The sequence below is a fragment of the Osmerus eperlanus genome, chromosome 1 (assembly GCF_963692335.1).
Source record: "Osmerus eperlanus chromosome 1, fOsmEpe2.1, whole genome shotgun sequence".
NCBI classification, from domain to species: Eukaryota; Metazoa; Chordata; class Actinopteri; order Osmeriformes; family Osmeridae; genus Osmerus; species Osmerus eperlanus.
In genome coordinates, this window is record NC_085018.1 from 6799263 (window position 1) to 6817570 (window position 18308).

Sequence of the window (18308 nt, forward strand, 5' to 3'; positions counted from 1 at the left end):
ATTCCTCTGCTCCTCGCTGCCCCCCACCCTGGACCCAATGCAGTTTGCATACCGGTCCAACAGTTCTACAGACAATGCCATCGCTCTAACTATGCACACCGCTCTCTCCCACCTGGACAAAGGGAATACGTATGTGAGGATGCTGTTCATTGATTACAGCTCAGCATTCATCACCATTATCCCCTCCAGACTTGTCTCCAAGTTTGTGGAGCTGGGACTAAGCACCTCCCTCTGCAAGTGGATCTTCAACTTCCTGACGGGGAGGCCACAGGTGGTGAGAATCGGTGACCGCACCTCATCCACACTGATCACCAACACAGGCACCCCCCAGGGCTGTGTGCTCAGCCTTGTTCACTCACGACTGTGCGGCAACGCACAGCCCCAACCTCCTTGTTAAGTTTGCTGACGACACAACCATCGTGGGCCTCATCTCTGACAGTGTCAGCCTACAGAGAGGAGGTTGATAACCTGAAATCATGGTGTCAGGACAATAACCTCTCAACGTCAGCAAGACCAAGGAGATTATTGTGGACTAGGAGGCAGCAGGAGGAGGAGCATGCACCCCTACACATCAACGGATCCGAAGTGGAGAAGGTCAGCTGCTTCAAGTTCCTCGGGGTGAACATCAGTGATATGCAGATTTTCTACACATATCAGAATCATGTGAGGTTGTCTCTTGCTGTGGTCAAGAGGTCACGCAGCGGGCCTTTGACAATACACATATAGATCAGGGAATGTGCTCTGTTTAACCTTTGAGAAAAGTACAAACAATGAGTTATGACGCATCACCTGTGTGCTGTTTCTCCTGTGCATTAAGTTGTGAAATGTGTACTGTTTAAGGGCATGTTTTGGTGGTTACTATATCTGTATGGGCCAGCTCATGTATATAATGGGCCTCTGAGAGACTTGTTTCTCACTCATGCTATCCCTCTGTCATGGACTGATGGCATGATCCAACGTTGTTACTAATAAAACCGAGTCAACCCTTTTCTAATTGTCGTGCCTCCTTCCGGCTTGCCTGGAGACAGAGATCTCATCCTTACAATCAGCAATGATCTCACCTGGTCTGTTCACATGGACAAGGTGGTCAAAGCGGCCCGTAAACGCCTATTCTTCCTGAGGAGACTGAAGAAGTTCAGCATGGACTCAGTCATCCTCACTAACTTTTACAGATGCACTATAGAGAGCATACTGACTGGTTGCATCACAGTGTGGTATGGGAGCTGCACAGACAGGGACCGCAAGGCCTTACGTAGTGTGGTCCGTTCTTCTGAGTTCATCATCGGCAACACAATTCATGATGAATTCTCTTAGCCTTAATATATAGCATCATCAAGAAATAGCTATTAAATTGAAATGTACTCAAAACAGAAAATGTCATTGATAATCATCCAGCTTGTTGTAGTGCTGATTCTTTTGGCTCGTACATTTAGCCATTGAACCAAAACTTCCACCAGTTATTCTTGGACAAAATACATATGAGATATATTAATTATACAGGGATGATACCACACTGGTCCCATGGGAAAATACAAATAATAATTAAGATATATTGTCTTCTTTCTCTGGTGTCTCCTCCGCACCGACAGATCACGCGTCAGACATGCAGCCCGTTTATCAGATAATTTAATGTCTTAGTGTAAAATACAGAAGGCGTCTAACAAATGATCGTCAGATATGTCATGAACTATAATAACTGGTGAACAAAAGGTATCGATAGTGTTCCCCCCAATGTAAGAGTGGATGAACTACTGCACAGCCCTTAAGCCATCAACGCTTAATACAAGGCATTATCATGTCAAAGCTAACTCGAGCTCTGGCATTTTAGTATAACTAGTACCTATTCCTGTTTTACTAGTAACTTTCATTAGATACTAGTACCTATTCTTTAGTTACTAGTAACTAATCCAATAGTTACTAGTATCTATTCCCATTTTACTAGTAACTTTCATTAGATACTAGTAACTATTCTTTAGTTACTAGTAACTATTACAATTGTTACTAGTAACATTATTATTCTTACTAGTAACAAATGCGTTTTTACTCGTCATTGCTTATGACGAGTAAAAATGACTACTTGATAGTAAAATTTAAAATGTTACTAGTAAAACGGGAATAGATACTAGTAACAATTGGATTAGTTACTAGTAACTAAAGAATAGGCACTAGTATCTAATAAAAAGTTACTAGTAAAACGGGAATAGATACTAGTAACTATTGGATTAGATACTAGTTGGACACAAATAGTAGATATCTGTAAAGCAGAGCCCCATAGAATACAATTGTATAATTGTACAATTTGTTACTAGTAAAACGGGAATAGATACTAGTAACTATTGGATTAGTTACTAGTAACTAAAGAATAAGTACTAGTAACTTTAAAATAGTGAGTACGTTTATAGAAATAAATGTTAACCCTTGTGTTATCTTCGGGTTGTTCTGACCCATCAGTCATTGTGACCCACCGTCGTATTGCGACAACTTTACCGCATACAAAAACAAAGTGAAGCATTTTCTTTTAACCGTTGGCCTGTCTCAGACCCCCCACATTGCGAAGGTTAAAAGAAAATTATTTGTATTTGTTTTTGTATTTGGTAAAATTGGGTAAACACAACGATGGTTCGTTATGAACCTTTGGGTCATGTGACCCGAAGGCAGCACGAGGGTTAAAACGGCTTGCCATACCGCTACGTAGCTACACTGAGGTGATTGAACCAGCACTGTCGTCACTCGCGCTGTTTCTTCAGTTGTATTGGGCACTTGTCACTCGCTCTGTGTTTATTGAGTGAATTTTGAATAGATGGCAGTCAGTGTAATACTGTGTGTGATATTCCCTGCTATAAAGTCAACATTTCTGTGTATCGCCAACCTGTTACTGAATTAATATGGTAAATATATTGTAATATTTACGATTACAGGTAAGAACGATATATAAATGTATCGACCCCCCCGACCTGTGGTTTTTACCTCTTTTGGGGGGTCAGAGCCATAATCGGGGGGGTCAGACCCTCCCAAACCCCCCCATAATTCACACACTGGTCTTGGTAGCGATTGAGTTGCTTGTATTTTTATTTACGTTCCGTTGCACGGTTTAAGTAGAAATTAAGTTTTTGTGGCAAAAAGTGAAGCTAACGGTGGCTAACTTGCTAGCCACAGTCAATGACGCTACTTATGTCACGAAAACTCGCGTGACTACCTCTAGCAGAACATTAGTTTAGCAGCTCGTTAACTTCTGGGAGATAGCTAGGCTAACTGCTTTACTGCAAGGCAGCTGCAGAAACGCCAAAGAGGCCAGGGTGATAACTATTTACTCATTTTACTTTGAGATATGACACACAATTGTGATGTGTAGTGTACAATATAAGTTGATATTATTAAGGAAGTACATCTACTTTCGGGAAACAGTAGTCTACTATTTCACTGAAGTATTAGCATTATGACATTAGCCTCTGTTGCCCGGGCAACACATACTACAGTGGTCTATGATGCATCTGTTTTCAATCGTTAAAATAAACATTCCTCACAAATACATTTTCGTTGTAGGATTTTTTATGACATTATATTACAAGTAAACGATTTGTTGGTGAAATTATCATTACATAAAACCTTTAATAATTCATAACATCTTAATAAATATTATTTCACCATCCATAACAGATCCATAAACTGCTTGTATGTGTTATTATGTGTTATATAAATCATTTGTAAAATCAAAACTAAGTCATAGCCATTTACATTTCCGTGAGTGGGTCCTATTTTAAATACTTTTCATTAGTCTGCATTAGTTCAATAATGTCTTCATGTACAACAAGATCAGCTCCAGAGACAAATACTCTGTTCTACTCTCTTTCTCACATCTTGCCCTTGACTCTTTCTTTTATGAGCACATAAACCACAGACCCTCACAAGCCCCACTAGAATAGAGCTGTGTGTTGTGATAATCAATAGCGTTATCGATCAGGGCACTCTAACATGCCTTTAAATCTACTGTGCATATGTTTTGAAGATGATCCCATCACGGACCACTCAGCAGTCCGTTTAATGTGATGCAGCTATTGGAACAGGCATATTATAGCATTATATCTCAGGTTTGAAAACAAACAGATGTTCATGTTGACAATCATGTTCCCCATAATTGGCTCTTTTTTTTTTACGGACTTCAGGGAGAAACTGTGTGGTTGAAGTCACTTTCTTGGGTTGCTTCAGCAATGGGGGGGAGGGCAAGGGCGGGGGGTGAGTAGGAACCAATTCCATAATTGAACACCTATCAAATCAACATTTATTGATTTACATAGAAAGTACATACACACACTTAAATTTAACAGTCATAGAATTGAACGTTTTTAACCTAATTTTGAATGTCGAAACAGTATCAGCCTCCTTAATCGAGACAGGTAATTTGTTCCAGAGAAAAGGTGCTCTATATGAGAACGCCCTGCCTCCAGCAGTTTTTTTCTTAATTTTGGGAACCACCAGATAGCCGGCATCTTGAGATCTAAGTGTCCTTGCGGGGCGATATGGTGCAAGGAGACCAGAGAGGTAAGGTGGTGCCAATCCATGCAGAGATTTGTAGGTTAGTAATAGAACTTTGAAATCAGCTCTGGCTTGAATAGGGAGCCAGTGTAGAGAGACGAGAGTAGATTTTATGTGATCGAACTTCTAGTCAATAGTCTAGCAGCAGCATTTTGCACCCGCTGTAATTTTTTTAAGTAGGTAATTGGGAGGCCAGAGAACAACACATTGCAGTAGTCCAGTCGGGATGTAACAAATGCATGTATTAGTTTTTCAGCATCATCCTTTGAGAGGAATTTTCGTATTTTGGCTATGTTAAGTAGATAGAAAAATGCAGTTCTGGTAATTTGCTTAATATGGTACTCAAACGAAAGGTCTGGGTCCATTGTAACTCCTAGATTTTTTACCAGCTGGCTTTGAGAGACTTTGACGCCATCTAAGTCTAAGGTCAGATTGGATAAATTATTTCTGTATTTTTTAGGACCAAAAATTTGAATCTCTGTTTTATCCGAATTGAGAAGAAGGAAATTTGCTGTCATCCAAGTTCTTAACCCAGAAACACATTTTTCCATAGCGTGTGGTAATTCTCCAGGCTTTATAGACATATATAGCTGAGTATCATCTGCATAACAGTGAAACTTTACCCCAGAGCTTCTAATTATGTTTCCTAAAGGCAGCATATAAAGCGAGAATAACAGAGGGCCTAGAACTGAACCCTGTGGTACTCCGTATTTTACAGTGGAACTCCTGGATGAGCAGCCATCATAGTGGACAAATTGTGATCTGTCAGATAGATACGATCTAAACCACTGAAGTGAAGTACCAGAAATCCCAACATAGTTCTCCATACGTTCCAGGAGAATCTCATGATCCACAATGTCAAAAGCTGCACTTAGGTCTAGGAGAACCAGGACAGAGATAGAGCCCGCGTCAGATGCTAATAGTAGATCATTGACTACCTTGGCTAATGCAGTTTCAGTACTGTGGTGAAGACGAAATCCAGACTGGAGAGGTTCATAAAGCTGATTTAAGGAGAGGTGCTCAGTGAGCTGTTGTACCACAGCTTTTTCAAAAAAAATTGAGAGAAATTGCAAATTTGAAATTGGCCTGTAGTTGCTAAGACAACCTGGATTCAGGTTTGTTTTTTTAAGGAGGGGCTTAATAATTGCTTGTTTAAAATCGTCAGGGACTTGGCCGGTTACGATAGATTCATTAATAATACTAAGCATGGGTGGTCCAATAATAGGGAGAAGTTCCTTACGAAGTTTGGCAGGGAGGGGATCGAGAAGGCAACTGGTGGGTTTCGATAAATCTATCAGCTTTATGAACGCTTCCATAGAAATAGGGTTAAAGTGAGTGAGAGCCTCAACATGCAGCATGCTTGGTATAGAGGAAAATTCAGTGTTAATGGCTATTCCTCCAGGGCTAGCCTGTAGTTTGTCCCTTATTGCATAGATTTTTTGGTCAAAAAATTCTAGGAAGTCATTGGGAGAGAGATCTGTACTAACACCGTGTGTACTTTTCTTAGTGAGTTTTGCAACGGTATCAAATAGGAACTTAGTGTTGTGCTGGTTCTTACTAATCAACTTAGAGAAGTAGTCTGACCTGGACCTGATGAGGACTTGCTTATACTCCATTAGGCTATCCTTCCAGGCCAGGCGGAAAACCTCCAATTTAGTGGTACGCCACTTACGTTCTAATTTTCTAGTGGACTTTTTGAGAGTACGGGTTTCCTCTGAATACCACAGAGCCAATTTCTAGTGATAGCTGAAGAACCAAATTCAGATCCCTAATTTGATCATTTAATGATTTATTTGGAACGTTAAGTGCTTTTAGTGCAGCGGGTACAATACTAGCCAGTTCTATAGCTGTGTTTGGGGATACGTAACGGCTAGTAGAAATTTTCTGACTGCCTCTAAGGCTCTGATAGAGGTCCATTTTGAAGGTAACCAGGCAATGGTCTGATAATATAGGATTGTGGGGTGGACAATGACGTTAGTAATCACAATTCCCTGTGTGAGAACTAAATCTAATGTATGCAAGTGCAGGTGGGTAGGTTTGGAAACCACCTGTGTGAGACCTGTGGAATCTATTAGAGCAGTAAAGGCCTTACTTAAAGGATCTTTTGGGTCATCCACGTGAATGTTAAAATCACCCATAATTAAGATGTTATCAGTATATGTCACAAGATCAGCACTAAAATCAAATTCCTCTAGGAAGAGGGAGTATGGGCCAGGGGGCCGGTATAGAGTGACTATACAAAATGAGGGAGGGGGGGCAGGAGTAGTAGCATTACTCCTTTTTAAGGTAGTTGGTGGTTTCATGCAAATTATTTCAAATGTTTTAAAGGTGTTCGCATATTTTATGAGGTTGAAGCTAGCTTCATATATCATAGCAACACCACCACCTTTCTTTGAGACACGAGGAACGTGTGAGTACGCGAAATCTGGAGGCGATGCTTCATTCAGGGGGGAATATTTGTCAGGTTTTAACCAGGTTTCGGTGAGTCCAATCAGGTCCAGGCTGCATTCAAACATCAGATCATTACCAAAACGGCCTTTGTGGATAGGGATCTGATGTTTAGGAGACCAACATTCCAGTATGGGTTTTTGGCAGTTTTAGTCGTAGATATTTTTTCTGAAAAGGTGGCACTGTTAGCAGAAAACTTAGTAGGAAGGGCAACGGGGGAGCAAGGCTGAATACATGTTAAATTGGTATAATTCCTAATAATTGAAGACCGAAATTTGGAAAAGGGGCGGGGGACCGACACCATCTCAATGGGAAAAACTACATCAGCAACCACACTGGCTACACTACAAGCTAAGCTATCGGGCCCCAAACAACTCACAACATACCTATCAGACTCTCTAAGAGACTGTGTCCCGGCTTGTTCTAGTGAGTGTCAGGCCTGCTCTAAAATAGCTTCAATATTCCTAGACAAAAGAAAAGCACCTCTCCAGCTCGGGTGGAGCCCGTCACCTTTCAACAAGCCAGGTTTGGCCCAGAAACTAGACCAATTATCTACAAATCCTGAACCCTCTGCAGAAGCGAGCCAACCAGCGAGCCAACCAGCGAGCCAACCAGCGGTTAAGAGAGACAAGTCTGCTGTAGATCTCATCAGTCCCCCTAACAGGTTGTGGACTATTACTCGATGCCGACTCATCTTTTGAGCAAGGTCACATGCCCATGCTATATTAACCTTTGTGACCTCTGACTGCCTCAGCCTAACATCATTGGTGCCGACATGTATGACAATATTCTCGTACCTATCATCAATGTGTGCGCCATGTGCCTTAGCTTTGGCCTTTGCCTTAGCCCTAGTGCTAGCCAGCACCCTAAGATTAGCTTCTATGTCGGTAGCTCTGGCCCCAGGCACACAGTAAACTGTCGCTGGTGGCTCTAATCTAATGTTACGAGTGATGGAGTCACCGATCACTAACGTCTGAGGAGTCCCACTCCCACCATGCTGCAAAGGCGAAACCGGTGGGGCTAGTCTTGAGTCCTCCCTGTCGGTGATGTTGCGCCAGTCGCATCTAAAGTTACTAGCTTACTTTCTTCCTCAAGCGACTGGACACGACTCTCTAACAGAGTCAACCTATCGAGTAAAATGACACATGTAGGACAATGTGAGTGGGTGAGAGACATTATAGTTAACTTACGTTAATAGCTTGTGCCAGCCAAGAGAATCCGTCAAGAACGTTGGAGTTGGCTAGTCGAACTGGTACAGTAGCGTCGAGTTCCTATCAGAAAGGGCTGTCAGTGCAGAGGAAGAAAATGACGTTCTGCCTGTTTCGGATGGTTTCACTGTGTCCAGGCCTGGTGAAACCGAGGGCTCTGGCTCACTTACACTCTGGTAGTACACTGGAAATATACAAATGCAATACAGATATGCAATTGATGAAAAACAGTGTATATGACATTGGAAACACCTGAATTTGTTGTCTGGAACTATTTTGCAATGGTCATGCTTTCTATAATGAATAAATGGCTAATCAGTTAATGAGTTTGGTTATACTGCAGCATTTTTCCTGCATAGAAAACTTTGGCGCGCGCCAAAGCCGTTTTCCCGAGCGCCAATGACAAATCCCGAGCGCCAAGGCAAAAAAAGTCAAAAAAATTAATAAAAAATGCGTGCAATGCATGTCAGCGAATATGTTCTCAATAGTTTGTTTCAAGTAGGCTACAGCCGAACCCTCGTTCTGTTTTGATCAATAGTAATCGAGTTGATAAGCGTGTCTTCTTGTCTGATCAATACGCAACTGTGAGGTGCGCGAATAGACAGAGTCAGGGCCGGATTAACAATTTTCTGTCTTGTAAAATGCATAGATAATGTTTAACAGTAAAATCTCAATCTAGCTTGCACCTAACTAGCGTTAAATTAAAACATATTTGAGTGTGCTAACATTAGCAATAACGTCAGCAAGTTTGTGGTGTATGCATAGGCTAACCATTAAATTAGCAGCACATTTCCCGTATTTAACAATGATTAAACATGGACTTACCTGAAAGTGATGGACGGGCACCATCTCGCAGTCTCTTTCTTTCTTTTTTCCTTCCCCTAACTCCTGTTATCGTTTTAAGCCCATTTTAGAAAAGTTGAACTAGCCTACTGTCAAAGTTCGTCAGCCCACTGAGGGAAGGGCACCCACAGCGAGCTTGGGAAGTTGAGTGTGTAGCCTATTTGTTTTGTTGTTTTGGGGGGGGGGGGGGGTCACCATCGTAACTTTTTGTGAGCATTTAAATAGGCTACATCTCTTGTTCTGCCTGTTTTGTAATATACGTGTCTAATATTTCTATACTAAAATAATATCGGTATTATAACTATGATGATTTTTCAGTTGGCTATTTTTTGGTGCCCCCTCAGGAGTTGATGCCCTACGCACAGCGCGTAGTGAGCGTTATGGGAGCGGCGGCACTGGCTACTAGACTACACAAACACTGTTTTTGACGTGATTTAACATAACATTTTGATCGAACGAGTTGTAATAAAGTACTCACATTAAGGAAAGTTAGGACTGCGTTCATAAAGTGATATAACATTTTAGTTGACATTGTCCAGGGCCCCTTAGATGTCATGTGCCCCTGGGCAAGTGCCCAGTTGCCCTAATGGTTAATCCGGCCCTGGACAGAGTGGCCACTAAACTGTCGTTCCGCTGCGAGGGCCAGCCCGACGTGCACGAATACACCTGTACAAATGCAAATGACATTTCCACTCAAAATGCTGACAAAAGTTTGATTTACGATTTCAAACGCAGCCTCCATTGGTATTCTTAACCTGGAATGATAATCTATAGTGCAGTGTTTACTCTATGCTAAATTTCTGCCGCCACGGTATCAGAAATCAGGCTGTACAACATTTTGGGCCGCCTATCAGCAGTGATTGTTAAGAGTGCATGTCGGAGAATTGCACGGACACGTGCTTCACACCGCAGTTGAGATTGCGTGTGCGTCCTTGAGAACTGTAAGTCGTATAACTTATGTTGTCAGTTCATTTAAGCCTGTTATTGTATAAGTATATAGTTCTTGCAAATTTAAATCAAGTTCACTGGTGATTTTCGTTGTTTGTATTCTTCCCCTTCTAGCTAAATTGCACATGTCAATTGATTCGATAGCGATTGCTGCCCTTGCTCAGGTTTGTATTTTAGGTGCATTATTATGCTGAAGTAGTTTTAATTAATAAAAAGTGGGTTTATTGTTAATATTTGCTACAGAATGCTTAGCCTATCAAGATCAAATAAAGCAGGCAGTGTACATGCTTCAGAGTGGCCTACCTTAATCGATAGGCTAGGCTACTGACCATTTACAATAAGTTGTTACGTCAATTATTAATTGGCAGCATTTATGCCATTTAGAACATACTTTATGAGTGTAAGGTGTCTTTAAGTAGCCTAACTTTATTGCTTGAGGGGAAATAGGACGAAAATATGTGCAATATTACATTAGCTATTAGACTATTACATTAACCTGTTCCGAAATATAGGTTTAGTTTCGGCCGGGGGGGGGGGATGCAAAACCCCTGGGAATAAATACATTTATTAGAAAATATAAGAAAAAAAAGAATATATATATACTTTTTTTTTTTTTTTGAGCACCGAAGACCCATTTTGACCCAGGAAAAACCCTGTACTGTCCTGCTATAAGGATGCTAGTTTCGAATTAGTGCTGAAAGAAAAAGTGTGAATACGAGTGATATGAAAATGATGGAAGATACTGTGGGAACTGAAAAGTTTATAAGATATAATTGAATAAGTTTGACATGCTTACATATAACAATGACATTTAGCTTAAGTGAAATCCTGCTAGGCTTAATCTCTTATGGGTTAGGATATGTAAGTCCCCCTTCCTCCCCCCACACACACATTTTTGTTAAACCTGATCTTAGTGTCACCATCAGAGAAATCCTTGTTCCGACCAGCTACCGTTTTATTCTATGAAACCCAGTCCCTTCTGCAGAGACAAATGTCATAATTACAGAACACTTCTAAGAGATAAGAGGGTGCATGGGCTCTCTGTACTGTGGCTTCCTGCACCTGTCTGGGCCAGTTGGGATCTGGTTTCTAATGGCTTTTACACAATGACGCAAGGCCAGAGAGGAACAAGGGTCTGCGTCTCTCTTTATAATGTAGCAGTGGATACATTAATATTTACGAGCCTTGCGTGGGTCAAGGCAGAATGGACTCAGCCCTCTTCAATAAAACATGTCAGCCACACAGCCCCCCTCCTCTCCCACCCCCTATCCCACTCTCCCAACCTCTCACTCCCTCCCACCACCTCTCTCCCTCTCTCTCTCTCTGCATGTAACCTAACAGCCCATGTATTCATCTTAGTTGCTTTGTTGCTTGTCACCTGTGGAGGCAGAGGCTAGTTTAATGTTGTAATCCACTCAGCTTTCCATGGGAGGATAGACAAAGAGGCTACAGCTCTGGTGCCCTGGTGGGCGTGAAAACATGAAAGGGCTTAAAGGTAGCTGTGCTAACGCTTTGATATGAAATGTGGAGACCAAACTACTGTGCTTGTTTTGATCAGATCCAGAGTTCTAAATTATATATAAATGGTTCTGCACAACACGTTTTTAACATGTTGAATATTTACGATTCGCGATCGGGGCGGCTCCGACGTTCTTCCGAGCAAGTTCGGTCACTCTTAACACACCTCACACCAAGGGAAAATCTGATAAAATAATCTGTAGATAATCGGGACAATACCTAGGATTGTCGGGACATTACATAGGATTGTCGGAAGGGGGAAATTGGCCCAAAATCAGCCCGATTATCTTGTGGTGTGTACCCAGCATTAGATAGAACCACACCACCAAAGACAAACCTACCCATTGCAATAAAGTGTTAAAACAAGAGTATCTTGACTGAACTGATCATGATCATAAAATGTGTGGTTGGGTAACATATAAAGCCAGTAAATCTACCAGGTTTATTTATAACAAACAAATTGAAAGAACATATTTGCTAAACATTTCCTGAAGTATGCAGCTTTACAACAAACAAACATGGACAAAGGAAGACATGAAGCCAGGAAGTAGAGAAAAAGAGATAGCTTTACTATAAAGAAGGCGTCTCTAGCAGAAGTTGCAACATCTCATCATACACTGTGAATATATTATGCATTTTTAAATTTTCATTAAATGTAGCTTACAAAAGCTGTTATTTTGCATGTAGAAGTAAGACTGACCAGCTGCTTTTCATACACAATTTTTTTTCAAAAAGAATGAAGGTCAAATACAAATTGAAAAAAATATTCAAATAAGGAAGAAATCTGCAACAATAACCAAGCTCAAATGTTTGTAATTTGCGATTTGCACATTTATCGTATGGTAGGCTAAGTCTTTCTTTCAGCATGTACATGAAACCAGTTGAACAGAAAGTAGTGAACTGCACAGCCTGTTATATTGTATGTCCCCCAATGGTGAGTTGGGGAGTCCCCAAAAAATGTGCTAAAGGACGCTTGAGCAGTGTCTACACAGTGCAAACACAATAGAAGGACTCATAATGCACCTCAGATTTTAAAAAGCATTGTTTCAGAAAATATGCTTGTATGCAACAAGTAAGAGAGACTATCCCCACAGGGATCTCAGGTAGGAAAGTAAAAGGCCATCAGGGAAAGTAAGGGTTGGGGTTCCACACCAGTTCAGGTTGTCAAGGCTACAATTCAGATCAATCCGAACATCTTGTTTACACCATGTTGTAAAGACTCTTTCCCTGCTAACTGTTCTACTAGTTGGAACACAACCTTGCTAGAGGGCCACTGAGCTGTGGCTCTGCCAAGCCTTTCCAGTCCCTGTGTCTGTGTGTTAGTCTGCATGGCGCATTACTACCTTGAGGTCACGGTTGGTTAACACTAAACATCAGATAAAACATAGAACTCAGAAAAATCGGAGGATATTGCTTTGAGGTTAAGGTGAAATTGAGGTTGGTGACAATGTTTACATGTGATTGAAGGCAGCACATGAGATCTGCAAGGGAGAAAAAGCACAGGCAAAGTGAATCTTTTTCAAAATGTCCGCCAGTCACAGTGCCAGAAGTGGACCAGCAGGCATGTTAGGTGAAAGGCATGATGGGTGCCTGAGTCTGTGCAGCCTAAGAGGAAGTCTTGAGATGGAACCACTTTAAAGAACTGCACCGGGAGACAATTAGCTACTTGATTAAAAGGTATGCAATTTTGTTCTGATGCTTAAAGCAGATGTGTGCAGAATGCTACAACAGTTTAGGAGCACTTATGTATTATTTACATCGTAGATAATCTATTTATTTAGGTATACCTCTTCCACAACATATATTCCAACCCATAGTGTGACCAGTGATGTGTCACATACAAAAGGACACTATGTCAAAGCAAGGGGTAACATGGAACGATTCAAGGGTGCAAATTTTACTCAAAGCTAACTGACAAGATTACAGATGCGCTTGGTGCGTTCCATCTGCGCCTGTCACGTCCGCTTCGTAGATACAGATTGTAGTTCATTTTCATTTTTGCAGAAAATTTGAATAAATATTTACAGAGATACAACATATACGTGTTTGATAAATAAATAAAGAGATATATTAAATGTATTTGCCATGTTATAATAAAATCTAATACCAAAATGGAAAACCAGTAATACAACATGAACACGAGAAGAGTAGCACAACAAACAGATAAACATGACCTCTTTAATTAATGGTGACAGTCAATTTGTTAGTTTACAGCAGAAAGGCCAATACACACAAAGATGTGTTGTATGTGTCTTCAATACATTGTTTCAACAGGCTAAGGTAAGATCAATTGTGGCTTTCAAAGTTAGTACTGATGTGGTCTGATGTAACCAAACCAGTCTGTCATGTGTGTGCACAATAAGTAATAAAACAATAACTAATTTAGGAATACAATCCACATAATGTAATACATAGAAATATAAATTAAATATATGCAATTAAATTGGATCCCTGCACGCTAATCATCAATTGTTACGATTTATTTGATTTTGAATTAAATAGTGCAGGTGAATACATATAAGTATGTTTTACTGAGTTAGAGGCGAAATACAAGGACCTTTGCAACAGAAAAAAACAATTTTAAAAAGCAACCTAATTCTCCAGTTACAAGTTAATTGGTGAAACCACTTTAGATTTTCTTGACAAACTCTATTAATGGAAAAGATGGAAAGACCAGACAGAAGATGAACACATTTTCTTTCTTATTTTCTTTTCCTTTTTTTGGTAAAATATCTGGACAAAAACTGATCAACAGAAGTGTTTCTTATTAATGGGCTTTTTGTGTCAAAGTTCGTGATTGCCAACCATGATTCCATGCTACCAAATGATGCCTTCAAGGACTCTTGACCAGCATTTTTTCTGTCATTACCACTGTGATTACATGATCATGTACACATCTAGCAAAGGAAAGAGGTGCCAATCAAGCTAACAGGATAGCAGCCATGCTAACCAGGAAGGAGGCTCAACAGACAGAGACCAAAGAGATGGACAGATAGAGCTACTCTACACAGATGGGCTGTGATCTTTTAGTTTCTCAAGCAAAACTGCCCTTATCTACTTCCCTTCTGTCTCTTGCACTAAAATACTACCATGCTGTCAAATGTGTATCTTTTAGATGCCATTTATAACTGACACAGTACATGTTGGTACTATAAAAAAGCTAGTGGCAGGAATGGCTTTACTGTAGCAAAGGCCATTTAGAATATCTGTACTGTACACACTGTGAGATTTGAGGTGAATATTCTACCACAACAGAAAGGCAAGGGACTGATAGCAGTTCATTAAGCAGTAGTTTTTTCTTTGCCTGTAGGAGTCAGAATCCAAAAAGAAAAAAGTGTTTTACTAACCAAAAAATTAACAAACAGGAAGGTGGTAGTGCATAGTTTTGCAGCGCACTAAAAGGTGTGCCAGTTTATGTTGACAGCATACATATTTAATGACTCATCTACCAGCTGTGAAAAAAACGATCTCTCATTGCGGAAATATCAATATGATAAACATATCTGCCGACATCCTGTTTAGTTGGTGGTTCAAAGCTGATATGTTACAGGACGGGGACGGGGACGGGATGTCTGTGTCGTCATTTTCTGGGATGTGGCTACAGACACAGAGGTGTATTACTGGGGAGGTGGACTAGGTAAGTACAGTGGGGGCCAGAGGAAGCCAAGGATGTTCAGAACAAAGAATACTGAAAAGAAATCTCTAAGACGTTTGCCTCCATCTTTTAAATCGGTAAGCTTCCCAGTAGGCACACGCAAGTCTGTGTGGTGAGACGAGGAGAGGAAGGTCGGAAAACTGGCACAGTTCATGATTTCAAAGCTTCACCTCAGAGCCCAAACAAAAGAGGAGACAAGGCTTTGGCTTTTGCCATCTGATAACTTCCATTCTGTTCCATTCCTCCCCGGATTTGAGAAATGGTATCTTGCCCAACTGTGGCAGTCCAAAGGTGTTTGTGTGTGTTTAATGTGTGTAGGCATTAAATAAATGTGTGTATATATGTATTTCTGTGTGTGTGTGGTTTGATCCTCTAGAGAGCCTTTCTTGTCCCTAGGGTTGGTCCTTACCCCAGGGTTGTGGAGGAGGGTGGTGGTGGGACGCTATGCTAGCGAGTAGATGGCATTGACCGGGGAAGTGGCCTCGGAGCTCTCGTTGCCTTCTGTCTCCTCCTTGTCCTTCTTCACGGTGTACTGGCCGATGAAGGAGCCATCTTCATTGAACTGGCCGTCTCCACCCTCGCCGTAGTCGCCCAGGCTGTCGTCGCTCTCCTTCACATTCCCATCCAGGGAGGTCTGGCTGCCCTGCAGAGGCTTGTTGTCCTCGTCACTGCTGCAACACGGAAGGGAGGTGGGGCAAGAGAAGTCAGAGGTTAGTTACTGTGGCCGCAGTAACATTGTCAGTGAGGATAAAATACCTTACCGTCCCATTTGTAGGAGGGATAGGGGGTTGGGGTAGATGGGGGAAGAGGGATAGAGGAGTTCTGGGAATTGTACACAGATAATGGAGTGAGGTTCTGGAGGGGGTTAGTAGCTCACTGACGCGTCTAAAGCTAGACCGCGGTCTTTCAGGCCTGTGTGGACTGGAAGACAAGCACACCATAAAAGACAACATTTGAACACCACCCCCCCCACACACACACATACTACAACAGATGCCTTCAACTGTAGTAACAAAAAACTAATACTCCATCAGAGTGCATAGCAGCTTGCTGATCTAAGCCCAGCTCAAATACTGCACAGCTTTTGAGGCAACCTCCCTCTCTCCTGGAGAGACAGTGGACAGTATGTCACCTTTCACCTGCAGACAAATTGTGCATTCTCATACTCATGCTGCTCTACTGGGACCATATTCTGACATGAGTTTTTAACTTATTTAAGCGCATAGCAGTTAACTCCCCTGCTTCTACCCAAATCGCAGCATTGCAAGCTTTTGTCGATTTGTGCAAAAAGCATTGGATGCTATTTGTTTCTCTCAATTCAGAACATGGCCCTTGTCTTCAACCTTTGCTCCGCCTTGTGGCTAGAGAATCTCCATGCATGAGGGGGTCGGGGGCTATCGACCAGCATTACTTTTCTAGACTCTTAGAACAGGCAAGTAGCAAGTAGCAGAGAGGCATTTCCACAGCAAGGAAATGTAACAAAGGGATGCAAGTTTAGCTCTTCAACAGTTTGCTTCATCATGTTTTAAAATGTTCATTTGCATCTTGAAAAAGGTTATTGTGTTTTTCCAGACCGTCTTTAAGTCTCTTGTTCAGCTGTGTTCCATGTCATAGCGAAACTACTTATGTATCCAAGTCTTCTTAGAATATAACTAAAGTTGATTATTGGTCATGGCTAAGTGCATGCTCAATGCCAAATCATCAATTATCTGGACTTGTACTGGACTTGAGTCTGTACAGAGTGTTAGCACTGCTGAACACGAACAATCAATTAAATGCGGGAATCAAAATCTGTTTGTAAACAGTTCAAGTCATTTCTGAGATAGATCAGTCTCACATGTAAGTGAAAGAGAAAGAGAGACATTTAGAAAGACAGTCATACAGACAGACAGTTAGAAAGACAGTCAAACAGAGACAGACAGACAGACTCACACAGACAAATCTATAGATAGAGAGAAAAGATTGAGCCTATCCGAGTCGAGAAAAAAAAAAATCTACATGTTCAACTAATGTCAAGAGATGAAAATAAACTGGACAACTGCACGGGAAAAAAGGGCTTCATGTTTTAATCGATTAACATACTGTCACTAAAGAGGCACATATTATAAATGCGAGAAAGTTTACCTTGAACCATACCAGGTCTGTGCAGACACCTAAAAAAGGTGGAATGATTGTGTTTATTGTGAGCATAGCTTGAACCTGCTTTATTTGTTAGCAACCCTCAAATTCACTGAGCTGGATTGTGCCATACGGTGAGCTGTATAGCAGCTGGCAAATACGAAACTCGAGCCACAGCTCAATATCTTCTGAAAAAGTGTATCAGGACTAAATCGCTTGGACAGCCCTATGCCTTAGTGCCATGACAAAGCTTTGAGATGACATCTATACTCCTAATTAAATACATCTTAAATAAGACTTAGAAAAGGCTGCCTCAGTGTCGGATTTGCCAGGTTTAGTTTTTTGACCGTATCGCCCAAGAGATGTTAGTGAGTCAGAGGGCTGGAAGAAGAGCTTTTCTCTCTATTAAATATGTCTTCAGAATGAGAGTGCAGGCTTGAAAATGATTCAATTATCTGATTAGATGATCATTTGAGAGATGAGTCCAGGTGTGGAAAGCAACTCAGGGAATGTAACTCTCTCAGCTAAGTGTCTCAGCTACATGTCTCAGCTACATGTCTCTTAGCTAAGTGTCTCAGCTACATGTCTCTTAGCTAAGTGTCTCCGCTACATGTCTTTTAGCTACGTGTCTCAGCTACATGTCTCAGCTAAGTGTCTCACTACATGTCTCAGCTACGTGTCTCAGCTACGTATCTTTCTACTATGTTTCTCTCCGCTATGTTTCTCAGCTACATGTCTCAGCTATGTGGTTCAGCTACATGTCTCAGATATGTGTCTGAGGCAAGATGTCTTTATTGTGATAGGATCATAGAATGTTTTGATAGATTTTTTAAAGATCAATCAAAGGTTCTCATTGGATGCAATTCAAATAACAATAGATTAGAGAAATGTCAACTTCAGTGTGTTGATACTTTCCACCTTCAAGATGAATGGCTTTATCAGAGTCTTTTAGATGAGATGAGTACATGGTTGGAACATCTTGAATTAAAAAAATTGGTTCACTAGTAACCGATGATCTTGATACGAGTCATACTGTA

General features: G+C 41.1%; 2 protein-coding genes across 2 annotated transcripts in view; one reads left to right on the plus strand and one right to left on the minus strand.

Moving 5' to 3' along the window:
- The window catches only part of LOC134017173 (protein phosphatase 1 regulatory subunit 15B), a 598478-nt gene that overhangs the window by 331859 nt on the left and 248311 nt on the right, over nucleotides 1–18308 (plus strand). The gene's annotated exons all lie outside the window — the stretch shown is intronic.
- Nucleotides 12047–18308, minus strand: part of nfasca (neurofascin homolog (chicken) a) — an 87322-nt gene continuing 81060 nt past the window's right edge. Inside the window, exon 34 of the mRNA XM_062456269.1 lies at nucleotides 12047–15824. Within this exon, the coding sequence (XP_062312253.1) occupies nucleotides 15596–15824 (229 nt within the window). The 3' untranslated portion in view covers nucleotides 12047–15595. The remainder of the gene's footprint in view (nucleotides 15825–18308) is intronic.